This window comes from Scardinius erythrophthalmus (assembly GCF_964197995.2).
Source record: "Scardinius erythrophthalmus genome assembly, chromosome: 19".
Taxonomy (NCBI): Eukaryota; Metazoa; Chordata; class Actinopteri; order Cypriniformes; family Leuciscidae; genus Scardinius; species Scardinius erythrophthalmus.
The window spans coordinates 13,835,364-13,862,823 of record NC_138239.1 but is presented as its reverse complement, the minus strand read 5'-3'; the positions used below and the strand labels follow the sequence as shown (position 1 = coordinate 13,862,823).

At 37.6% G+C, this 27,460-nt stretch overlaps 1 protein-coding gene across 2 annotated transcripts; it reads right to left on the bottom strand.

Annotated features, from left to right (window-relative positions):
- Positions 1-10,418: 10,418 nt before the first annotated feature.
- Positions 10,419-27,161, bottom strand: LOC308707645 (uncharacterized protein). 2 transcript variants are annotated; one of them, XR_014032196.1, is made up of 8 exons: positions 27,031-27,161; positions 26,040-26,186; positions 23,429-23,593; positions 21,805-21,874; positions 19,887-20,028; positions 11,822-11,960; positions 11,537-11,720; positions 10,419-10,980 (listed from the first exon to the last, which is right to left on the bottom strand). XR_014032196.1 is itself a non-coding variant. In XM_081394261.1 (8 exons), exons 4-8 carry the CDS (start codon positions 22,277-22,279, stop codon positions 10,604-10,606), a joined length of 783 nt encoding a protein of 260 aa, XP_081250387.1. In that variant the 5' UTR covers positions 22,280-22,351; positions 23,429-23,593; positions 26,040-26,186; positions 27,031-27,100; the 3' UTR covers positions 10,419-10,603. The 2 variants fall into 2 exon arrangements, 1 of the variants encoding a protein (XP_081250387.1); XM_081394261.1 differs by lacking the exon at positions 19,887-20,028 and adding an exon at positions 22,246-22,351 and having other exon boundaries at positions 11,822-11,939; positions 27,031-27,100.
- Between the last annotated feature and the right edge of the window lie 299 nt (positions 27,162-27,460).

The window sequence follows — 27,460 nt, the reverse complement described above, 5'->3', positions numbered from 1 at the left end:
GCCGTTGCCTTTCCATGACATCTTATAGGGCCTTGTGGTTTTGAAAGAGTGAATGGAGGCTCATTGCCTCTTTCAGTTTTATTCATGAGGCGCTCGGTTGCATCATGTACCCAGGCGCGTTTGTCGGTGTCCTCATCGGTGGAAGTTACACATGCTAATGATCTCTTAAGTGCTAGACTGGAGAGTAAACCATGACTAACTGCGGAGCAGAGAGAGAACGGGACACGTGTGCAGCCTCATTTGGCAACAAGGCAGGCTTTCCTCTCAAATGTGAGGCAACTAAATACACTTAATTGAGAGTGAGTGGACATAGAGGACAAGGGTGAGGAACACAAGCTGTAACTTGGATTTACTTGATTACGAAAACAAATTTAAGGACCGTACTCTTTACAGTTGTTAATGAGAGATTTCATTTCATGCTAATGAGCTGGAAATATATTGTTCCAACAGGAACTAAACCGAAATAAAACTTCTTTCACTATGGATTAAATTAATCCTCCTACTACACTGAGCATCATTATGTGGCGGCTGCATCAAATCTGAGAGGGTGGGAAAATTACATGTATTTTTACTTTATGCAACTTTAGAAGAAGCACGCTTAATAGAAAAATGATATAAAGATGATTAACATGTTGGCAGCTCACATGAGGAACCAGTCTGTAATGCCCTAAGCCACCAGCACAGGCCTCCTCAGGAGGGAAACAATGCAGCTCATTAGGATGGGCAGGGCTTCTTAGAGGCATACAATGCTTACAGCCTCCACAAGCAGGAAACAACTTTGAGCCCAGTCCCAGGAGGTCAGTAGCAAAAGTGGCAAAGTCATTGAAATCTCCTTAATGATCTGTTAATAGGTCAGGTGTCTATTCGTGCCTAGTCTGAGCCCGCCTCCCTCTTGAGTTCCCGTGTCAGTCTGCTGGATCTTCAGCCAGTCATGAAGTGGGGGGAACAGGTCAGGAGGTTGCACTTAAACCTGTCACCATGGAAATAAATGCCTGTACACTCACACTAAGTGTTTTTTTTAAATGTGCAGCTGAGAAAATTACAATGTTATGCATGTTTTATCTCTTATGCAACACATCTGAATTGATAGCTAGCAACCTGATGATAATGAAATGAAATGCAGTGCATGATTTGCATCCATATGTTTAGCACTATTGTGGCGCACATTGTCACATATGTCATGGCTGTTTAGTAATTTGCTTGTTTTGGTCATGCATACTGTTGTTACAAATTAGTAGGTCAAACTGACTATCATCAATATCATAGTGAAATAGCTCTTTGAATTGGTTAGTGTTGTGTGCTAGGCACACAGTTGTGTGCTAGGATCTTTTAGCCGCTGTGATACTGATTTTTTTTGCAAGAAAAGTTCCAAGTCTGTAGCCAGCATTAACTTATATTGGTTTTAATTATAGTATTGAGTGAAATTCAAATGAAGCCTTCGGGGGATTTCATTATTTAATCAAGCAAGTTCTGTCTAGAATATTTGGACTGTTTTCCTCAAAGCCTTTTCACATTCACATTGAGCTAATGAAACTCATACTGCTGTATTTTGTGTCCTGGGATCTAGCACGTTTCCCAAAATGTACTGATTTTATAAATATTGTTTACTACTTGTGCAGAAGGTTGATTCACATGCATGTTTTATCAGTTCCACCTCTTTTTTCTAAATAAATGTAAAGCAATGTAAATGCACATACTACACAATAGAGGAAGTGTATTTTTTTGTGTGTGTGTGTGTGTGGATCAAAACGCATTGATTGAGATTTATCAAAGTTATTTTTTAACAACTAATGCTCAAAATTCCAATGGGCAAACAAATATTAAGATCTCAACTGAAGAGGATTTCAAGCTCTGGTTCAATTAATTATTCAAAGATTTTAACATTTTTACAATATGCTAGAAGAAACCATTAGCCCTTTTTAAGTATTTTTTAATTTCAATTTGCACTGCGGAAACATTTTGATGAATTTGATGAGGGCTGGGGATTTAATGTTGTCCCACTGAGAGGAATTATTTGATTCTGAAAAGACACATCATAATGGAAAATGTGGAATGAAGGAGATTGCAATAGATTGCTGTAATTCAGACTCTTTGGCAACATCTTAAATCGTTGCTAGCTCCAATCCCAACCTTCAAAGAAACGCTTGACTACAGTGAGAACCACTGTACCACTTTTCACCACAGGTAGCGATATAATGCAGCCAATGATTAATTTTAATTAAACACATTTTGGAAAATGATATTGAATGTTTGAACCCCTGGTGCTTTAATTACTTTATTGCCTCTCAGCTCTAACTCTGAAATGCTTTGGCTGGATGACATACTGGAATATATCCTAAAAAAAAAAACCTCACAGCTGGCATGCAGAGAGCTTCTTCTGATTTCTATAGTGCATTTGCTATAAGGGTGATACAATCTAAGTATGTTGAAAATTAATACCACTATGAATGCTAATTTGCTCGCACCCTAAGAGCTGTTTTAAATTAGCTGTGAAATTAAAGAGAACATCTAACCCATACTGTTGACATACAGTTGATGTTATTCATTTTATTGTCAAATAATTGCAATCGGTGACGTAAGCAGGCTTCTTGACCTCAGAAGATCCCTAAATTTGTCATACATCTGCTCCCATTACAGTCCGCAGACAGCTGGAGAAAGTGAAACATCCTCAAGACACTTGGGTTAAGGCGCACCTTAAGTGTGGTTAAGGAGGGACAGAGAGGCCATAGCTTGAGTTTGGTCCTCATGAGCTCTAATGACCTGACAAAAGTCAGGATTATTGGACGTGCAGAGAGACAAATGGCATCTACAAGCATTTGGCCTTAAGCCTCTTGAAGATCCTCTACCCAAACAAGACAATCCCAACAAGCCCTTTACCCATCCTTTGTCTAAGGGCAGAGAAGTTGAAACAGTTCAATGGGAGGATTACCCCCACTTGAGCTGTTCTGAGAGAGATGAATTGATAAGTTCCGGTTGGGGTTAAACCAGGTGGGACCAGCTATGCAGATGCTTTTTGTAAGCAATTCTTGGACGGTCAAAGAGGAAGTAGTTTCACCACAGGGGAGCTGTTTGTAGTCTTTAACTCAGACGTATGACATCTAACGACAGATGCCTTCATATATGAGAATCAATAGGTAAAACTGAATGATGCGTATTTGTTCAATTTATTAAAAGTCACAAAGATAAGTAGCTAGAAGAATGCATTATCTGGAAGGTTGTAGTCAGAACAACATTCTCCCTTTTGAACACAGATACACTGGTTTGTATCAAAAGAGATTTCCGTAAACTAAGCTGTGCTGGTCTGAAAAGGCCAGGGGCAATGGAACCAGCAGCAGATAAGATCTTCATACTTGGCTAGAGCTGGAGAGGCAGTGAAGAGTTAGACAGGGAAGGCAATACATCAGACCTGCTCCATGGCTACAGTTAAGAACGGAGTATAAATAGACAGGTTCTCATGGTGCCTCTTGAAGTTTTGAAGCCCAATTAGACCTACTTGCTCTGAAATGCCATTTACTGCTGGGGGACTTTTTTAACTAATTAATGTTTTCTCTATAGCAACCTTTGAGCACAGTTCAGAATTTTTCCAGATTTTAAAGCTTTGAGCTCCTATGACATTCTGTTTTATGTTTATTATATCATTATTATATTTTGGTCCAACAGTATTCTACTATCCTAAAGACATTAGCTAGTATGCTAAAAATGTAAATACTCAGTATTTACACAACAATATGAACAATTATCAACACAATTTATTCTTTTTAAAAATACATTTAGTAATTAATCATTTAAATAGCACATTTAAAAATGTTCATTTTATTGAATAAATGCTGACACTGATATTTCCTGCTGTCAGATATTTTATTTAACCTAAGTCTGTTTTTAAACAGTATTTTGCTATTTGTTTGATTTGTATTATGCATGCAGCTTTTTTGCTCATATTTCTCCCATCCTCTTATTATTTGAATTGAATACTTTTACAATTAAAAAAAAAAAAACTTTTAGAAATTAAATCTAAGTCAAAAGTAAGTCTAAATGTTGATCAGTTAAAGAACCTAATATGTAATAAAATAAAAACACTTTCAGCTATGCATATATAAACCCATTTTAAAAGCTCTGTTAAAATTGTTTAAGCTTGAGGTAATCTATAATATCTTTTATGAAAGCTTTTCTACTTTGACAGGAAAAGGCAGAGACAGAAATTAAATGTATTGATTGGCATAAATAGCCCTGTCTTTAATAAATACTACATTGTGACGGTGAGGTTTCTGTCGGCGTGTTGGCTGATGAAGGCATGCCTCTCAAAGTCGGCAATCAGAGGAAGTTTGGGGGAAAGATAATCTTTCGCTCCTAGCATCCTCAGAGACGCAGGCCAAGCAATCAGGGGATAGCGGTGATTGCTTGGGTTGCACTTGTGAAATCACAGCCTGCATTGGTCCCAGACCTGAAGGAGATGCTAAAATCGACCTCTTCTAAGTTTCTCTTTTCAAGTAAATACTGATTGGGGCCTCCATAAGCCAGCTAGCACCTTTCTCCCTTCAGACATCAGGGGGATTCTCACATACAATCTGTCATAAACAACAATGGGAGTAATTTATTGTACTTGAAATACAAATGTATGGTGACTGATGATGCGGCTTTCCATAGTTCAGGAAAATACAAATACATGAAGCTTTTTTTTTTTTTTTTTTTTTTCTCTCGGTAGAAAATGTATTGGAGCATAAATTAAATATAAATTCCTCATATTTTACACCATTGCTTAAATGTGAAAAAAGGGGAAAAACATGTAAAGCATGTTCTGTGTGTAGGTGGAAAGTTGGCAAGTAGACAAGAAGAAGCAAGGACCTGCTCCAAGATGGGTTGTGTTAAGATTTCACACATGCAGAAAAAGCCAATAAACAAATAGCCATCCCTTGATGGCCTGAAATCAGATGCTAAATGAAGTCACTTGGGATGGAGCCGACAAATGTAGCCAAGGCTCAGAGAGCATCTCAGACTCTGTTGTTTTCTTCTGACCCGACCCCCTAAAAAGCCTTTCCCTGTTTCATACTTCTATGATTGAATTCAGTAGGATCATGTATCCCAAAGAAAAGGCAATTAGTAGATGACACTGAAATGGCAAAGGAAACAAGCTTTAAACACGGCAGAAGACAGCTGTCCAGATATTACCAGTCACCAGAGCAAACTGCACCCGATTAAAGTTTAATGTGGCTTTTAAGTGAGGATTTTGCTTATCAGTGCGATGGGGTCCGAGGGAAAATATTGTTATTGATTCCATCATTTTAGACGTAACCGATCCTTTAAGTAATTTCTCCGGGTTCCTGTGTGTCAGTTTTTAAGTGTCTGCTTGGGTTGGATCACTGAGGCCCAAGTTCATTTAGAATTCAGAGCTTAATGCACAAAGTGTTCCCAATACGATTTCAGTCACATCTGTTGGAGGATGACACATTTATTCCAACGGAGACCCGACCGACGACAACATTGTCTACGGTTCAAGTCGGGGCAGCTGAATTATGAAAATGAAGTGCTGTTCAGAGGCATCTTAATTGATGGGAGATTCCAAGGGAGAACATTTTAAAATATTGATCCACCATATCTTAAGAGTAGAGAGCTATTTACATCAATTCATTGAGGAATTGTTTAGATATTCTTTTTGTTTGAAATTGTGCCTGCAATATATTTATTAGGAAATGCAATTTACATAGGCTAAATGCTGTTAATATTTGGATCAGACTAAGAATAATGATACTGTCATCTTTGACTATTTTGTTTTATTGTGTAAAATGCTTTTGATAAACACACTACTATTCAAATGTTTGGGGTTGGTAAGAATTGCTTTAAAGAATGTAATACTTTTATTCAACAAGGCATTCAATTAATCAAAGTGACATTAAAGACATTTATAATGTTACAAAAGCAGCACAATTCTTTTTTTACATTGATAATAATAAAAAAATGTTTCTTGAACATAATTTTCAGCATATTAGAATGATTTCTGAAGGATCACGTGACACTGAGGACTGGCATAATGGCTGCTGCAAATTCAGCTTGGCCATCACAGGAATAAATTACCTTTTGAAATATATTAAGAAAACTGATATTTTAAATTGCAATATTAATGTGTGCACTGTAATTTTGATCAAATAAATATAGCTCTGGTGAGCATTAGCAACATCTTTCCAACCCCAAACCAAAAACGCTGATGCTTGTGAACAGTGGAAAAAAACATTCAAGTATATTATAATATTTGACCTGTATTAAAGGTTGACAGATCCAAATATCTACTTTAGGTGAACTAAGAATGTTTAATTAAAGAAAATGAAAGCTGGAATAAACCCGCAGATTGAAATTCAGCTTTAAAAATGGAGTGTGCGAGACTATGCAACAAAGTTTGGCTCATTGTGCAGGTCCCCCCACTCCATGAACAGACTGCAGCGATATACAATAGCCCCGCTCAGGAATGGAGGTGTGGGCTAATTTGTCCATCTCCTGCAGTAACTCTCCACTGCTGTAAGAAAAGAAAGACCACATTCAGACCTCAACTGGATTAGACAGGCCAAAAAGAGCAGGATGTTGAAAGAATGGGAAGCTTTTGTTACATTCCCTTTCAGATCATATAAGATTTTGATTAAAGAACAGTGGTTTTAATGCATATTGGTCGATTCAAATCCAATCTGAACTTTTTAGACATTAACGTACAAACCGACAACAGTAACCCGAGCTTAAGTAGTACATCTTTGGCACATTAAGGGTTCTTCAAGAAAGGAAACCAAAGACAGAAAATATAGGTTCAGGTTTCAGGCTTTAGCCAGTGTGAAAATATCGTCAATTCGATCAAAAATTTATAATGCAACTTTCCAGGTCTTAAATTTCCTTCGGCTGCACTTGAAATGGGCACTTGTTTCCCCATTATGGCTTTTTTAATCTACTTATGTCCGAGTTGTCTTGCTTAAAGATCACTCCACCGTATTGGATGTTCAGTATCTAAGGTATGTGTTCCTCTGCCGGGCCTGATGAAATAACACAACAGTTTACATATTTCTAAACCCGATCTGCAGAACGATTGAAAAATCCATACCGACAATCAAATTTCCCTGAAAATATATACATACAAGTCTGCTTTGAGGTGACTGAAATGAGCAAATTTGGTTTCAGGAGACAGGAAGAGAGACGGGCCTAAGGAGCACGGATCAGGCGGTAAATGGCTACTCATCGCGACCAGGAACGAAACTCATCCATCCCAAGAGACCCTTAGAGAAGGGTGAGAGAGGCAAGCGGTGAGGAAGGAAGAATATGCGCTGCTCTCTCTTCCTTGCAGCTGGTATGAATTATTTAGCTAGGGGGAAGGATCGCCTTACATTAGCCATCTTGTTTCTTGTGCCTTTAATGACAGTTGTTGTAAACATACATAGACAAACACCGTTCCCGCTCCTACACAACTCTCTCTCGTCTGACTGGGAAAAATGTCTCAATTCCTTCAATGCACGTTTTTCTTCCTGCTCTCGAGAGATCAATGAAGAATATCAGTCTTTTTTTCAGCGTTGCCCTTAAATGTTGCCTATGTGTGTTTTTGAAAGTCGGATGGGAGGGAGGCTGTTCGTAACGAACTGTCATCACCACCATTTTCCATCAGGCATAAAATCAGGGTGCCGAATGACATGTAAGTGTTTGTGTGTCCCACTGCTTGAATTTGCAAGGTCAAGGGGAGACATTTGGCCCCTGCTAAGAACTAAAGCCCCCGGTATTCAAAACATTTACCCATTCATGTTTAAGAGATGGCCTGCCTAAATAAATGATGACTGTTTACATTAAAGCTTAAGTGTCTACCTTTTTACATGGAGGGACAACATTCGGTCTCAAGTGAGTTCCTGCGGCCATACGGGTTTCACGGGTTTGGCATAGGGAGAAATTGCTTTGAGAGTTAAAGTAGGCTGCAGTAACACCGTATTGCTGGCCTCGAGGCCTTTTAGAGAGATATTGTAGAGGGGGGACGTATGTTTTCCTTCCTATTTACACCTTTGGTTTCCCCTGTGCTTAAATTGTTAATGCTTATTTCAAGATCAAGAGGTGATACAGGATATTTGAGAATCCCGAGATATTCATCTTGTCCAGTACACATTTCAACTGTGCTGACTGCTGGACTGAATACTCATCATAAATAAAGTCTGGATCCCCTCAAGAGCTTCAAACCTGCTAGTAATATTAAATGGTACTATTTATCACAAAGAGGATGCGTTCCTACGTATTTGCTAACTCTTCCAATATGCCTTCCTAGTGTCACAGCCTTGCATTCAGAAGAAACGTCCAAGCATTTGGGCTGCGGGCACTTGAGGTGGACCGTCTGTCAACAGCCAGACTTCAGCCACCGCCGCCTGAATAAACGGACTGAGAGCTGCTTTGTCCCAATCTGCCCTTCGCACTCAAGCAGACCAAAGGAATGTCAGGTCTCTGAGGTGAGATTGCATGGATAGCTTCGCCTGATCACTTGAGGAAGTCCCATGTGTTAAAGTGAGTTTTGGAGGCAGCTCCAAGCAGCTTAGGGCAATCGCCATATTGATATACGATGAAAACCAGGGGCCCGGCAATCCCTCCTTAATCCTATAATGCAACGCCGTGGATTTGGTTATCGGCCGGTTCTCCAGTGTCGCTTGGGAGGCGTATCTGTATGACCTGACATGGTGACCACGATCGCTGACTCGCCTATTCAACTTGACTCAAGTTGATTTGCTTGCTTGGATCTAGAGTTTCCCTTTCTCCTTCTAGCTCTCCCTTTTCCCTCTCCCTCTTTCCCCCTCTCTCTCTCTCTCTCTCCCTCCTGTTTCAATCTGAGATCAGACAGCAATGTTACTACACCACATCTTGATTTGTTTGTGTTGTGCTTTTCAGGAACCGCTGAGGAAATGGAAACAGAGAGCCTGAAATTATCTTGCATTATTCAAATGCTTTGCCAACTAGCACAAGCTATTTTATCTCTATTTACTCCATGACCCGAGATCAGAAGCTAAGTGGCATATGTATGTCCATTAGCTGCAGGATTGAAGCTGCCTCTCACCCACCGCCCTGTTTTCATAATTAGCCCTTCCCTGCTAAATGTCAGAATCTGCTGCCGCACATCCATCCGATGGGCCCTTGGCAGCATACGCTAACTCCTAAACAACACTGATATGGCTAAGTGTTTCAGGAAGCGAGGCCTCGGTTCCAAGGGGTTACGTAATGGAGCCGGCTCCTTCATTAAAGGCTTCCTGCTTGCCGTTGAGTGTGCCTCGGGTCCCTTGGCTCCTTGCATTGCCATTCATGCTGCCCACATGCAAACAAATATTAATTTTACCCCAGCACAAACAATAACAAAAGCAGATGTCAGTCAAACACTCTTGAGTGTGGTGGTGACCTGTCGTCTTAGGGAGGACTGGCTGGGCGGGACTTCGGCCGGCTCTACAGAGGCTTGGTTATGTTTAAGAGGGCGGTAGGCGGACTCTGGGCCTCATTGTGCTGTGTCCCGTCTCCACCATTAGATGGAGTGCTTGCTGTCAGTGGAAATGAGTCTGTTTTGTGCTCACGTCTCACATCAACTGGATGCAGGCAGAGAAACTGATTAGATAATTAGCATCACCATCGATTATGATCTTATTATTCAAATGATAATGCACAGATACAATCATTGGTTGATATGTGTGCTGCAAATGCTTATTTATAAACAACTTGATTCTGCAGTTTTCTATGTTCATTAGCACTTAAATATTCTATTAAGCGCTTCAGTGTACTGTGCGTAATGTTAATTTTTGATAAATAAGTTATAGACATACCCTTCAATCACATACGACTGAGTAAAATGATGCAAGAGATGTTACTTACATCTCATACTTTTTATTAGTGTTTGTAAGATTGAATATGACTTGTGGTGTATCTTGATATCTTGACAAGGTACTAAAGAAGCTAAATACATCAAAGCTACAATATTGTTCAAAAGTTTGGGGTCACTAAGATTTCTTTAATGTTTTTGAAAGATGTCTCTCATGCTCACCAAGGCTGCATTTATTTGATCAAACATACAGTAAAAAAAAATATTTTGTGAAACAGTATTGCAATTTAAAATAACTGTTTTCTATGTTAATATATTTTAAAAGTATTTTATTCCTGTGATGGCAAAGCTGAATTTTCAGCAGTCATTGCTCAAATCTTCAGTGTGACATGATCCTTAAAAAATAAAATCATTCTAATATGCTGATTTTGGCTCTCGAGAAATAGGAAAATCAAATGCGAAACAAGAAAGTCAATGCATCCATGCTGAATAAAAGGAATAATAATAAAAACTTCTAGTAATCACAAACTTTTGAACGGTAGTACATATAAAGGAGCAATATGTAGACGCATGTTGTATGTAGATTATGCGATTCAGTTAAAAAGAGAGTATGTATTTTTTTGTGCTTAGATTTATTTGAAGAGAATTAAAATGCTTTGCAGTAAGTTCTAGGTTCACAACTAAATTGTTCAATTTAACACTTTTATTTCAGACAGTTCTTTACTATGAACAATCTGAACAATGTTTTATCATTTGCATAGCTCTTCTTTGGCTTTTCTATTTTCTTCTCACTTTAGAGCTCTTTCCTCATTCATGCTTGTAAGAAGATATCAGAGTACTTGGGCGTTTGGTATGAGCAGTTTCTCGAAAACACGGGTTGTGGCTGTGTTTGTTAAAGAGGTGGGAGGTTTGACAAAAATGTCCTCCCCTCTCTCGGAAGATGATAGTGAGGTTGCCGATAGATCTCCAAGGTGCCGATGCCGAGAGTGGGGACTCGCTGCACTGACGCTTGACAAAATATTTTGGTAGGAAATAAGTCATTACCAGAGCCAATGACAGGCGGACGATGAGTCTGGCATTGATCGGCAGTGGAGGGGGTGATGATCTGTCCGTGCTTGCAAGTAACTCCATAGGGCACCACTCTCTCAGATTTCCCTGCACTGTCCCCATAACCAAGAGGTGGCCTGTGAAAAAACAATCATCATCATCATCGAAAAAAAAAAAATCACTTCATCTCCGCTCACCCCCCACCCCCTTTCAGGGCAGGGGACAAGCTTCTCAGGCTTTGTGCAATTAAACACTCCATCTGTCTGAGAAGCCTACGTCCTCCTGGAGCATTCGCAGCCTCTTCTAATTGCAATTCTTATTAGAAATCAAGCACCACACTGAAGACACAATGCATGCATTTCAACATCCCCTCTGCAAAAGAAAAGTAGACAAAAAAAATCAAGCTAATTAATGATTATCCATAAGCTGCTGATCTGCATAACTGCGGCCGTCCCTCTAGGGTTCAATTCAAGCCTGATTATGATGCCGTATATCAGCTTGCATTGTGCTTTATTCACACAAACGGAGGGCAAACTTGCTCGGAAAACACATGCACACTTGAATACTTTATGTATAATGTATGATACAATGTTTCTGCACGGCACAAAGAGTGTGCATCTTTTGATGTGTTCTTCGGGTGAAGTGTGAATTGAGGAAGGCTGGCGGCCAGATGGGACTGCTGGATCAGGTTACCTGTTAAAACTGCGCATCTGCCCCTGCAGTCAATCTCACTGATGTCTGTGACAGGTCGATGGAGCCTGTGCAGGAAGAGCTGAAGCACAGGATGGGAAGAGTAAACTGGGATGGGTCTGACCACTATAACCACCCCCCTCTTTTGGGTGGACATGGCAGGAATTCTGTCAGGCCACTTGGTCCTCTGGAGTCAGTGAGACAGAGGGACAAAGGCAGAGTTCAGTTACACAGGGGCCAGGGCCGTGACACCCAGTCAATACAAAATAGATTTACAGAGTCTCTTACATAAGTTTTTGAAATGTCACAGGCTCCTTTGTCCCCTCTTTGTCTGCAAACATGGTGTCGAGTATTATCACAGATTCGTTCACACAATCGCCTTGGGGAAGATGAGCCTTTTGCTATCCTGTTAACATGTGCCCAAGATCTTCAAAACAATATTATACACTTTTTGTTATAGTATGCTATGACAATGCCTATCTATTTCTTTTAGATTTCAGAGTGTTATTTGCATTAAGGGGAAATACCACCAGCCAAACAGCACAGCTATTTGCATGCTGACAGTCTACAAAACTACAAAACTTTGACCATCAAGTAAAGAATATACCTTTTGCTTTTTAATTGGCAATCTGATTTTGAATTGTTGAATTGAATATTGATTGGCGTTTTTCTAGACAGATGGTTAACATTAGACAAACGTGTGTTCTGTTGTTTCCAATAGCTTTTTTCAGCTTTGCTTACTATCTAAAATTAAAAATGTTCTGTCTGAAAAGTATCTTGAGATAGCTATGCTTTTATAACCTCACGTTTGGATGATTGCAATTACTGCGGTATTTCCAAGTCCCAGGTAGCTTGTCTTTAACTGGTTCAAAACACTTGAGAACGGTCACAAAAATGATCATACCACTCCCATTTTGCAAGCTCTTCATTGGCTTCCAGTCCAATTTAGGACTGACTTCTCCTATTCGTATACAAATGCTTACATAACCTTGCTCCTAAACTACCTCTCTGATCTATTGTGTCCCTACAACCCTCCCAGAAGTTTAAGATCTGGTAAACTTAACTTACTGACAGTGCCTTGTTCAAGGTTAAAACGCAGAAGACTTTGTGGAATAGCTTGCATGTGCAACTTAAAGTAGCATCTTCTTTTTTCGTTTTTGAATCTCTTCTGAAAACTTATGTTTTCCTTAGCTTTTAATACGTTAATTTCGCTCCTTGGTAAGTTTGAAATTTTTGTATTAGTTTACTTTGCTCTTGTACAGCACTTTGGTCAGTCTTGAGGCTGTTTTAAATGTGCTTTATAAATAAATTAAGTTCTGAGGTATTACAATTGTGCATTTAATTTATTTTTGTAGTATTTTAATTATAATATTTTTATTAAATTCTATAATATTAATTATTATACATATAAATTAATTATATAATAAAAATATATAATACTTATTTTTTCAACCATTTATATAAGCAGAATTTTTTTGTTTTTATAATAATAATGCATATTCTTATTATCAATTTTATCAACGGTGATACCTTTTTCAGGATTTTTTTGATTAATAGTTAAAAAAAATAGCATTCATTTTAAATTTTAAATTGAGCTCATTTTTTTGTAGTCGATTGCCGAGTTCACGCGCGTGATCATAGGTAACTAAACCTATGCGCGTGAACTCGGCAATCGATTACTTTGGACTTCAACCGAAAACAGGATGTAAACACAGGTATTTGCGCTGGCTTAAATAACATCATTTTTATACATATCTTTCACATCTACTGCAGTCAGATTCACTCGTGTTCACTCTGAAGGAATCACTCACATTTTCTGTGCACTTGTAATGACACATCAAGGATGTTAAGAGGCTAAAAGCAGGTTTAGTACTTGCCCCATTGAAGTCAACAGGGTGCAAATTTTAAAAATAGAATAACTCGGTGTAGGCAACACCGATTTTTGTCGTTGTTCTCTGTATTGACAGCACTCCAAATGTACAAAAAAATGAGCTCAATGTTAAAATTGACCGGAGTTCTCCTTTAAATACTAAAGAAAATACTAATAATATAGGATAATTATAGTTATTATTCCATGTTTTACGCTCATTATAATATATACTTTATGTATTGTATATCATATACTATTTTATTGTTGCATGTTACCAGACGTAAAGCAAGTAGTGAATGTTAGTATTTACATAGGGTGGAAATAGCATCTGTATGTGAACATTATTGTATAAATAACCCTGCATTTACAAAGCCAGATTTCAACGGCTGTGTGGAATCATCCATAAAGCGTTTCACCTGTCACTCACATAAAGGTAAAAGACTGATCTTTGCTCTTTGAATATCTCAGGCAAGAAAGGGTCCCTAACCCCCGTTCCTGGCCTCACTCGTCTATTTTTGATATTGCGCTTATAAGTGATTTGAAAGTTGATTGTGAGCAGACAGTCTGAAACTTTCCTGTCAGCTACTTTAAGGGCAAATAGATAGCCTCATGAATTATGCATAGGAGACAATTTTCTCTCAGTCACTGAGTCATCAATCAGGAGCTTTGCGAGGACCCCAGAATCAGCCAGCCCAGATACATTCAAAGCCACAGGGGCAGTTTGGGCAGCTTTTACGAATTCTCCACTTAAGACAGCAGTGGTGCGCAAAGAAATTCCTTGCTGGCCGCCTAGCCTCACAGTGTTATGTTTTTCGTATTATTTAAAATGCGCAAACTGCAGGTGCAGAATGGTTCCACTTTTCAAACAAAGATGTATTTTTATAAGGCAAATAAATGCAAATATTTGCACGTTTTGTCTTTTTTTTGTTGTTGTTGCTAACAGACGCGTGGCTGAAAGGACCCTCCAGAGCAGCAATTTGATCCATGATTGCATGCATTTACCCATGTAATTGAAATAATGAGAGATGATTGCTTTGAGCTATTAGTCATAAGTTCCTGATCTTTTTGTTTAATCCTGGCATCAGCTGTCAGTGTGCTGGTAGGAGCTTTGGGGAAGAGACACTAAGGATATCATTTGCATCACCTCAGACTGTAATTTTTTCCTCTCTTTTTTTTTCTTCTTCTTCTTCTTTCTCTCTCACCCTGTCTGTCTGTCTGTCTGTCTCTTTGAGCTGATGTTCTTAATTCTCCATAGCTCTCCGAGGTGCACGGGAGTGCTCATGATGTTTTGATGGGAACAAAGTAAGACAGAGCCCAAATATTCACGGTACTCATAACCAGGATGTTGTCAGCCGTAAGCAAAATAAAAGTCTTGGCAGCAGGTGTAAGGAAGGTGTAATTCTTCCACCGAGGCCATTTTGCCCTAATGGGGACGCACTCTACAACAGCCTGTAACACAAGGTGTTATGTATCACTCCACCAATGACAAACCCTCACAGCGTATTACAAATGAAGTAATAATTCCCCATTGTATCGGGACAGCTGTCTGAGACTATCAAAACAACAAAGGAAAAGAAGCAGGGGGGGGGAAAAGATAGAACGGCAATTAATCACAACCATTATCTTCAAGACGAATCAAAAGGTGTCAAGCTGTTTTCTAAATATTACTGTGCCAGCAATATTTGATTATGAATTTGACACAAGACAACTACAGCAGGTATCATAAACATCTGGTAATTACAGAGAGACAAAACATTTGCCTTGTTTATATCAGCTGCGGCAGGCAGACTTGTTTAATTGACTTGCATTTTATTGTTAGGCTTCAATTTTAAACTTGTTTAAAAACACATGGTATGTGTTTCAGGTGGTTGGTGGAATGATGTTAATAATAAAGATCGTTGTGACTTCTGGCACCAAGTTGCTTTTGATTAGCACATTGCATGTTTGTTTTTAACTACACTCTGAAAGCATACATAGATAAAGGGCAGATGAAATCTAATTTGTTTGTTGATGATTTGCTGCTACTGCAGCTTTCTCTCAGAACTTTCTTTGACTTTTGTTATTGTTTAGACTCGATGGCATTTGCTTACCATAATTAAACTTAAAGGCATAGTTCCGTAATCATCGTTTAATCAAACCTGACTGGCTTTCTTTGTTCTGTGTAACACAAAATAAGATATTTTTTAAAAATATGCATTTTTTTGTACATCCAATAAAAGTCAGTGCGATCCAGTGTTGTTTTGGACCCCCATTGAGGCAATTTTCAAAACGTAGTATTTTGTGTTCAACAGCATTGGGATGACAAGGGTAAGTATAATGAGACTTGAATTTTTCCCTTTAACCTAAAGTAGTATGATTACTGTTTATTTGTCTTTGAAACGTAAAAAAAAGAAGAAAAAAAAGTGAGTCGTTATCACATCCCTCCCTGCTAATGTGGAAGCACTGCCGGCCTCTTAACACCAGACATCAAATCTCTTGCTTTTCCGGCTTCTGAAAGCCTCGCCAGATAGTTGCAAGTGAATCTCTTGTATTTTTGAGCAGGAGAGATGGTGCATTAGACAGAGTGACAATTCCTGCAGGTGAAATGTGTGTCAATTCTCCGATGAATGCTCGTGTGTCTCCCTTCATTCTCTATCCTCTCTTCAACCCCTCTCCCAAAGGTAACAGGTATTAGTAAGAGATCTGTACATATTCCCCTGTAGGCTTTCCTTTTAAGAGCATCCTCTTCAAACGCCACTCCTATTCAGCCAAATCTTTCATCTAAAGCATCCACTGCAGGCTATTATGAACCCTGACACTTACAAAAGAGTTTTCTTTTTTCTATCATATCCACCTGCGTGTCAAAGAAATGATGTGACACACATTAGGGGCTGTATTTCTCTCCGAATCTGAGTTCCTGTCTCGAAGGGGAAAGGAGCGGTTGGGCGGAATTCACTTTCTGGATGCTTCATTGCTATTCTGAAAGCGGCACCGCTGTTTGTCTGAGGGTTCGCTTCTTTTCCCTCCGAGTCTTATTCCTTCTGTCAGCACGTCTGTGAGTGCAGGCAGGTACACACATGTGCCAAATAAGCAAGGTCACCTCCAAACTCTCTGAATGTACGAAATCTCGCTACTTTCTGGCAATTTAGTGTTCTTTTCTTTTTTTCCTTTTTTTTTTTTTGTAGCCGGGTGTTTGAGATCCATAACACGATATGGAATACATTCTGCGGTCACTTGCCTGAACTCTCGCGTTCCAGGTGGCCCCGGCGTGCTTTTCTGCTCAGCGGTACGAGGCTTTTTAGAGGCATCGTCTTCCCCCAGACACAATTTCAATGTTCAAAGCATTACAAAGAGGCATGAGAGAGATCTCACTGTTATCGCCTAACACTCTTGCTACCGTAATTAAATAGAAATGCAAAGCACAGAGCAATTTGGGCACCGGTGAAGGCTGGATATTTCCTTTAACAGTTACAATTTAATTGGACCATATCAATTTATTTCACATTTTAAAATGTCATGGCTTCGCAAGAACTAACAAAATTTGCATCCTGCACAGAATGTTATTGCACAAGAGCGAAATAAATATATAAGTCTAAATGCCAGTGTAAATGCCAAGTATTTCGAAAGCCGCTAAAGTAGACTTGTAAAAGCACAGCATCCACTCTCCTGTGCCTGCTCTTCGCAAAGTTTGCCAAATGCTTTCAGTGCAAGCAGTCGGGCTGGCTTAAAAGGATAGCAAACTGTGTCATGCCATTGTTAGTGTTTTGACATCTGTTTTCAAACTCAAAGAATTACTCATCCACACAACCAAGGAGCTACAACTTTGACACGCAGCCAATGAGGACAAAGGACTACCAATTTGTCCAATAACAAATTATAAAATACACCAGAAGCCACACTGTAAATTAGCCAAGGTCTTTAGATGCCTCTCCAATAATGAGATAAAATGTGCTGCAGTCATTTAAAGAGGATTTTATATCATATGCTTTCCATTCCTGTCAGTAAACTGTGACCCTCGAGTGTGTGTTTCAACAGGATTCTCAGTTAAACTGTTAAACTGCTGTAAATATGAAGCATCAGCAGTCTTTCGCCATAAAGCAATGTGCATTTACAAATTAAATCTTCAACCTCTCTGCTTGTTCATTTGATTAAATAATATCTTTTTTTCTCATTAGTGTTATTCTATAATCCATTTCTGTTTTTTGAACAAATTACAGCATTTAGGCTAAAGTGATTGTTCATATCAAATGTAACATTTTGTCACCAAAACCACATTAGACCCCAATGTTTCATTTTAAAAACCCACTAAGAACTTTTAAAAATTTTGTCTTTTAAAGAATGTCATACAGGTTTGAAACGGCATGAAAGTGAGTAAATAATGAAGGGATTTTCGGTTTTGAATTAACTACCCCTTTATATTTTGAAATATTTTGTTATATTATTAAATAATATATTTTATATTATTTATAAAATTATTATAGATCAGTATTATCAATAAACTGCTGTCATTGTAATGCAAGCATAATATAGGTTAACATTTGGCAAATAGCCCATATAAGTTCCTTTACAATTAAAAACCCTTAACCACAGGACATTCCCTCCATTCACGCCTAATGAATTTCTCTCAGCATCACTCCTCTATTCCATCTGTTCAGAGCAAATCTGAGTGACATTCTAATGCTTTTCCTCAGCTTTGTAGTGAGTATAGTGACGTTATCATCTTTGACCCCATATTTCATGAAAATATTTCATTTGGTAGATTTCACTCTGCAGCATATATTTAAGCAATACAGTCTGCTGTGCTTCGTGCCTAGCAACACCATTATAAAAAAATTGCGATTAATCTCATCTAACATAAACGTTTTTGTTTACATAATATGAGTGTATATATTATTATATTTATATACAGTATATGTGACCCCGGATCACAAAACCAGTCTTAAGTCGCACGGGTATATTTGTGGCAATAGCCAACAAAACATTGTGTGGGTCAAAATTATCGATTTTTCTTTTATGCCAAAAATCATTAGGATATTAAGTAAAGATCATGTTCCATGAAGATATTTTGTAAATTTCCCACCTTAAATATATATATAAAAAAAATGTTTGAGTGGATGCAGCACAATCGGCAATAGAAATGGAGAACTTTAAAGATTTTTCTGCACCCTCAGATTCCAGATTTTTTGTATCTCGGCCAAATATTGTCCTATCCTAACAAACCATACATCAATGGAAAGATTATGTATTCAGCTTTCAGATGATGTATAAATCTCAATTTAAAAAAAATTGGATTTAAAAAAAGCCTTTTTTGTGGTCCAGGGTCACATATTATGTGTGTGTGTATAAATCTATGTACTATGTACTATCTATGTGTATACTGTGTGTGTATATATATATATATATATATATATATACACACACACACACACACACACACACACACACACACACACACTATATTATTTAAACAAGAACTTATGTTAGATGTGATTAATCGTGATTAATCGATTTGAAAGCACTAAAAAAATATTAAGGACATTTTATTTTAACATTTTCATTAAAATGAACAAATTCAAATTGTGAGAAATGGTAACCAGGTAAAAATATGACATGGCTGGAATGCTGAATTTACCAATGAGCTTCCAGAATCAGGACCTCAATATATTATCGTTTAGATAACTTTATAGTACAATTGAAACCATAGTTCTTTACCTTCACACAGTTGATATACCGTAACTACTGGAACTGTTTTGCCTTTACGCCCCCTCTGTCGATATTTTGTTTTTGCTGCATTTAGTGCAAACGGTCACAACAGCCTTCACATTTAGTTCTTTCTTCCAGGCTTTTGGGTGGTGTCTCATTGCGTTCAATTATGAACCCAGATTAATTCATTTCAGTCCCTGCTTTGTTGTTTTAAATGGGTTAAAAGTTGAAAGATGAGCAAACTGTCATATCAGCATACTCCACCGGGGCAGACAAGGAGACGAACCCGCCTGGGAAAAAAAAAAAACCTGAGAAAAAAAACGGCCTGTTCAATGAGGCCTCAAATTCCAAAACAATTTATCACCAGATTAAATATCTCTGAAGAGGAGATGGACTTGTCCATGGGCTGTTTGTAATTCAATGCAGCAGCAACATTGTCAAGTGCCAAGGCTGAACTAAGAGACTTATTACTCCTCTGTGACAAGTTTAGCCCCCGGGTGTCTGCAGAAAGCCTCTCGTTACACGTAAAAAGTACCCCCCCTTGTAAAAGTGTTGTCTGCGAGTATTTAAAGTCATTATCGCACAGTATTTACAAAACATCCCATCAGAACAGTTTGACATTTGACCGCCTATTTTGCTGATTGTGTACAATAGAGGTGTCATGGTGCTCAAAAAAGCTCTTTGGAATGTGTACAAACTTTGGGCAAAGTTTAGGTTATCATGTAGCACTCAACAGAAATGAAGACGTGCTAAAAGAGAGATAAGACGGAGAGAGAGAACATTCTCTCCCACATTCCTTACCTGCACCTTGTGGTGAGGAACCAGTTCACTGACACATGATGAATTAGCCCTCTCATTACAGAGGACAGGAGTTTTTCTTTCTAAACAGAGGAAAGGGCTCAGAGCAGCAGCTTTCCAGGCGTTTGTCAGTGACTTAATGACTCTGTTGAAATGTGGAAGTACATACTGGTAAAACAAACAAACTAACACAGGCAACAAAATACCAATAATAATTGAATGTGTGTGTATATGTGTGTTCATGCATATGTAATATTCTATGATACCAGCTTTGAGCTAATATAAATATAAAGTAATAATTATTACAAAATAAAATATTTTTTTAATTATATTTAAACCTATTATTATTTTAATAGCTTTTAAGATTTTTTTTATTTTCAATAATTTGTTTAGATGATTTTCAGACTTTCTTAATGTTTTTTAGTCACAGAAGCACTCAAACTTACATGGCCTGCATGATGATTGTTATGAAATGAATAGTTTGTTTGAATTGATAATAATCATTTTATGATAAACCATATTATACCAAAATCATTTCCGTGTCTGCAGTCCTCAACATGTTTTATGATCTTTTCTCTTATCATTATACTGTAAAAAATGATATGATAAATAAGTTGACAACATATGTTTTTACGTTGCTTTAACTCATCAAAATAAGTTACGCCATTTAAGTCAGTTTCATGTAATTTAAGTTGAAATTACTTCAACATTCAAGTTGATTGTACTTAAAAAAATTGAAATCAGCAATTGTTTTTTTACAGTGTACCGGTCTGTCTTGGAGGAGATTGTTTATAGATACCAGAAACAAGTCTTTCTATCAATGATGTTTCATTTAACTTTAGGCTGTGTTGCTTATTATACATACAGCTCTTGTTGCCTTCTTGTTTATACAACAATCAAATCTGAGCAGTGTGCAGAATAATGACACAAAGTCAAAAGTTGAATCAGTCCAATGTAGTGATCACAATAAGAGGAAAGGAAAGTAAGATAACAAACATATCTGATTTCCGAGGCCAAGCTGCAGACAAGAATGAAATCTATTGTCTCGAACATGCTTGAATATGGTTTTATCAGTTCTGGTAGTCATATCAAGGACGTGTTTAGCAACAATGCGTGTCAGGATCATGCAAGAGAAGAGGAAACAGTTCGAATATACCATGCATGTGTGATACCCATCTGTTTAGAATTAGGCTTGGGATTTAGGAGGCAGTCAGTCATAATATTTGGCTATCTTGGACCTTTTTCTCTGGAAGACCTCCCCCTCTCCGTCCTGGGAATCACCCTCCATTTGCTACTACAAATAAACTTTGGATTCATTCACCAAGTTTGGTGACAATTGGATGTAAACTGTTTTCATCACTTTAAAGAGAGATTTGCCTCTTTGCCTCTCTAGTGAAAACACCTTTTGACTTGAGCCAACAGTGCAAATTATAGAGGAAAAACAAACAGCCTGGGAGGGAGCGGACCTTTTTGTTCCGCGCATAGATACGGATGAAAAGCCCCTGTTTTGGCGGATGAAGGATTGTCACGGACATGGTGTACACACCTGTTATTCCGTCTCTTTTCTATTATGAACACCTTCACGACAACAAAGCTGCTCCGAGCAAAAGACACCACCCATTCTTTCGTCCACTGTCGTGTTTTCTCCACAAGAATAAACCCCATTAGCACCTTTAGAGTAATTATATCCTCTCAGGTGTCGTTTAATACCTCAACTTGACAGGTTTTCAAGACTCCCTGTCATGTTTTGGAAAGTCAGAACCCTTCATGTGACGTCAAAGGATGGGGCATTTACTTTTCGACAAAAAGAAATAAAAATAACAGTGACAGTAATGATCATTTTGATGTTTTAAAGTGTTTGGGTGTGGCCACAGAACACATGTATCATACACACACACACACACACACACACATTATTCACCTGATCCCGCTCCTTGTTATCGTCTTTGTTTCTCCTCCTCTGACAAAGATCCCAACAAACCGTGTTTCACCTGCAGAAACACAATGTAAACAAGTGACTGATGGCTTCTAATAATGAATGTAAAGAGCCATTGTTCTGTGTGGAGTCATTGCCTCATGTAAAGATTTAGTGTCAGGCCTCAGGGTTGCTACCTAATGCTTGTCTCACTTTTCCTAATAAACATCAAAGAGAGCTTGTCTTTAAAAGTCACAATAAAGCACATAGGTAGAGGCCCGGAGTATGCAGGGCGCTCATTCAGCAGACACCCACCCATGTCATTGTGCCGATGGGTAGATATCTTAGATGTCAGGGGATGTCTTACTCGAAATGAACTCGGCAGAGCTGCCAAATCCCTACAGGAAAGGAAAAGGTTGTGTGTTTGTTGATGCGAGGAGGGCTTGCCTTTTGTGAAGGTAATTATCCAGTGTGCAAACATAGTCTTTTGGCTTCAGCGTGAGTACAGATGTGTGTTTTGTTTGTCTTGTTTGTGAGTGCATGTAAGCATCTCCTGGGGAAAAAAAATCAAACCACAGGCCTCAAGGTCAGAAGTTCAGTCGTGATCTCAATTCCGCCTGAAATCATGGAATGTTTTCAGTTTGATGTCTTTGATAGATGTCTTTTAGGATCTTGGTATATAAATGACACATTAAAACTATTTTTTTCATGCATCAACATTATTTTTGCTAAATTTTATATTTCATTCATTTAACTGTCATACCCCCAGTTTCAAAGACAAGGTTTAAGCTAGTCCCAGACTAAAATTCATGTATGAGATGTTTTAACTGAAAGCAACTTGTTTGCAAACCATTGTTTTGTCTCAAAATGGACATTAGTAATGTTTCTTTTTTCTAAGACACGTTTATAAAAGCTACGTAAATATCCTAATTGGACGTCTAATCCTGGATTAATCGAAACCATGTATGTGAAACCAGGCCATAGTCTATGAACATCAATCATAAAAAAAATATCATTTTTAAAATAACATTATAAAGCATTTCAATATTTTTTGTCTGAAAATGATTTGTTTCACAAATTACAACTGTCCCACACTCTGAACAATTTTGCTTCACTTACTTATCAAGAGGAATAAATGTATATATCACTTAAATATTTTTTGTGTATAATTTCAAGGCAACCTGTAGTTGTGCAAAAAATATTTAATTATGTGTATTTAGGATAAATGTGAAATTAGCTATTTAAAGGAGCCTGTCATTATTTTCCAAAAATGTCATTTCCATCACATTATTAAACATTTTGAGATGTGGTGGACATTTTAATTACTTTCAGAAGATAAAAAATGAAAAAATTAAATGGCAGAATTATCATTTAATGTAATATATTTGGACATCTTTAATGAAATTATTGCGCGTGTGAGAAGTGTGTTTTTAGAGATTTCTCTGGATTTATACTGAAACCTCACACTTTTTTTCTTTTTCTGAATAAATCTAAATATAATCACAGTTTGGTTGTTTTGTTTAATTTTAAGTGAGTGGATTACTTTAAAGAGTGTTTGTCTCCCTCTTTTAGAGAAGGGGTGTGGACTCTAAATGCTGTCGAGGTAAAAACTGAGGTCGTGAGAGCTCACCTCTAATATATGCTTTGGAGGACAGTTGGCTGTGGGGGCTATTGGTATCCGTGGCAACCGCTGATAAGGATCATTAGTGGGGTCACTGGTTACTAAGGAAACCCATGAGGTTGTCAGCAGGCGGGGGCAACTGGTCAGATTCGTGCTTCTGGAGCACAGCACATCCTGTGAGAAGACAGACTAGAGGTTAACCATAGCGGAGAATGTGGTTGTCGGGGGTCAGAGATAGTGTCTCTGGTGAAATTGCACCCCTCTTGGAAAGAGTGCCAAAAACAAAGCTCTAATAAGTAAGCAGCACACTTGATACCACTCTTTGTGGTGGTCCATACCTGTCCAGGCATGCAGATGAAAACACAGGTCTGATACGAACTCATAAGCAGCCCAGAGCCAAAAATCCATGTTATGAAACTATACAGAAATAGGGGCCAATTGTGATTTTGGTTACACTTTATTTTAAGGCGTCTTTGTTACACTGTAATTATACATTTATTATTAAGGAATATTAAATAACTACATGTACTTACGGTTAGGATTAGGGTTTGGTTTGGTTTAGGGTTAGTTGCATGTAATAATGCACAATTTATAGTTACTACTATAACTGAATGTAACATGTAACAATGGAGCTGTAGACTAAAGTTTGACTATTGACTGATATCCCAGAGGAAAAGGTTAATGCATAGAGGTTGCTCTTTCAAAGTTAATAGAGATCTCATTTAAGTCTTTTTGAAGAATGAGAAATACAAAAATAAACACAAATGACACAAATGTTAGTCATTGGGGCATTTGATTCGAAATGTTTGAGTTTAGACTTGGATATCTTGGCAAATGTGAGTTTGAGACTTTTTTGAGACCGCTAAAGAGACACGGTTCAGATTTTCTGAATAACTAAAAATGCTTCTGGCAATTATACAACTTTAGGTTCAGTTCAAGTTCAAAGACGTCTCTTATGCTAATCAAGCCTGCATTTATTTGATGCAGAAAAAAACAGTAATATTGTGAAATAGTAATGCAATTTAAAATATTTTCAATTTGAATATACTTTGAAATATAATTTATTTTTGTGATGCAACTCTGAATTTTCATCACCCATTACTCCAGTCTTCAGTCACATGATCCTTAAGAAATCATTGTAATATGCTGATTTGATACTCAGTTATTATCAATGTTGGAAACAATATCTTTTGGAACCTATGATACTTTTTTTCAGGACTCATTGATGAATAAAAAGCAAAAAATAACAGCATTTATTCAAAATAGAAATCTTTTCTAACAATTTTTTTTTTTTTTTCTAAAAAAAGAAAGAAAAAAAATGACTGACCCCAAACTTTTGAACGGTAGTGTATATTGTAACAAAATATTACTATTTTAAATAAATGCTGTTCTTTTTTTAACTTTTTATTCATCAAAGAATCCTGAAAAAAGTATCAAAAGAAATATCACAACTGTTTCCAACATTTATAATGAATCAGCATATTAGAATGATTTCTGTCTCTTATGCTCAAGTCTCCTATTCTCACCAAGGCTGCATTTATTTAATCAAAAATACAGTAAAAGAAGTAATATTGTGAAATATTACACAAGACCCTTTTTCTATTTGAACATCTTTTAATTTACTTCTGTGATGCAAAGCTGAATTTTGCATCATTACTCCAGTCTTCAGTGTCACATGATCCTTCAGAAATCATTCTAATATGCTGATTTAGTGCTTAAGAGACATCTCTTGTTATTATCAATGTAGAAAACATTTGCTGCTTTAGGAAGCTTATAAAACTTTCAGACAAGGCTTTGTCAAGCCAACATAAAAGTGTACTTTCTTGTTTGAAATATGAAAGTGTACAGATCTTTTTAAATGAGATCAAACAGGAAGACAACAGTGCAACTGCTTCTAACAGTGATGTACTATCAGTGCTGTGGTTTTCACCAGGGTGCATGTGGCATTCATCAAACACTCTTGGACATTTTTTCAATTAATCTGAACCTTAAATGGATTTTCTCATGGCACAGAGCATGCAAAGTTTCCATGGTGATGGAAACCACTGCTCAGCATCTCCTCTGTAAAAAGCCACAGTGACTGACATGCGTTGAATACTACAAAAAGAATATGAGGAGGAAATGTGCACATTATATGCACATAGCATTTACCCTGTGACAACTCCCTGATGTGTTAAAACTCAATTTGCCTCAAGTTGGGAAAGAAACAGACTATGTTTTAAAACACCAAACTAGCCATACGTGATAAGAAAACTGATGAATCGTAGCTGCGCCTCTGCCGAGAGGAAATCTTTTGGAATCAATTATTACAATGCCACAGCTAATAATAATTTTCACTGATTGTTGATGAATACATGTAAGGTGTTTAAATTGACAGCATTATTATAGATTTGTGACAGTCCCTCAGAGAATTTCAAACAGATTGCATTGTCAAAAGTGTTATGCCTACTAGTTACATCAGTATGGTGGCTTCTATACCATCTAGAATGAATCCCGGTGTTCTCTGCAATCACTGTCATGACAACATGAGTGCCTATGGCCATGTCGGAGAAATGGCCCCTGCTGACTGCCATCTTGTCTTTTTTTTTTCTTTTTTTCTGGGGGACAAAGACTGTTGTACCTTTCAAGGGTGATTCTAGGTGTATCCAGTTTCACTCGGCGCTCTCTCTCCCGCCCATTTGTAAAGGCAAAGATCATTAGCCTCTAAAATTACGTTCCTCCTTCGCTACTTTTTCCAACAGCCCAGTTCTTCTCCTCTCCATCACACCTAGACAAATTAAACATGCTGCAAATGAGATGCTGTCTCGCCATCCACACCATCTCATAGTGTTTATTTTCATTCAATAGCAGGGGTTATTCTGAGGTCTCTTTCTCAGCTAATCTTTTAAATGGTTGCTTGTCTTTAAGATCAGGTTTGATACGACCCTCTGAAATGCCACCCACATAAGGAAACAATATCAGTGTTTGAGTGATCCGCTTAACTTATAAACAGTGTTAGCATTGAGAATCGCCACAGAAACCTTCTGATAAAAGTAGAGATGATGATGTTTCATGAAACTGTCTTTGTGTGTGTGTGTGTGTGTGTGTGTGTGTGTGTGTGTGTGTGTGTGTGTGTGTGTGTGTGTGTGTGTGTGTGTGTACACAAATCCAACTAAATAAGCTTATTGCAGGATTTTACACAATTTAGAAGTGAAGAATTGGCTCCCTTTTAATACCTGAATTTGAATTGGCCACACCCGACAGAAAGCTGAATTAGAATTTGAATTGGAATTAAAGGAAGTCTGCTTCCTCTACCTTGGTCTTAAATGTGTTCAATGTAAATGAAATGATAAAAAATGACGTACAAATGTCTAATTACATTAAAGGGGCTTTAAGAATTTTCATAATTGTTTTTTGTATTGCCAATGTGTGAACAGCTTCTAACGAAAATTTAAAAAAACGAGACCTGAAAGTACAAGAAATAATCTCACTTTACTGTCACCGGTGTCGCTAATGACAAGGGGTAAGGCTTTGTCAATCCATCATTCAAAATTTGTCTTGACTGACCTCCATTTTCTAGTTAAAAATTACATGTATTTCGTTGAATTTTGTATTCTGTTTGTTAGGCCTACCTGAAATCTACGGATCCCCGCACATGACATGCAGGAAACAAATAGTAGGCTAGGCTAAATCGTGCGCATTGTTTACTATTTGGTTCCCTCGATTTATAAATCATGCGCACGATTTACTATTCCGTTCCCTTGATTTGCTATATCGTGCACATGATTTATAAATCGAGGGAACAAATTAGTAAATCGTGCACACAATTAAAAAGGAATTGGATTTAAGAAGCCCGAAATCAATTCTTCATTATTTCAGAATTGCGCACAACTCTGGTTTATTGAGAGAAAACGTTAATAAATTTGAATTTTAGTTGTATTTATGGCCATCATTTTCTAGTTTAATGTTTTGTTTCTTTATTTTCATTTGGTGAATTTTTTTGATTTCTAAAATTTTGGAGGTAAAGAAATATTTTTAAATTACCACTTACTAAAACACACA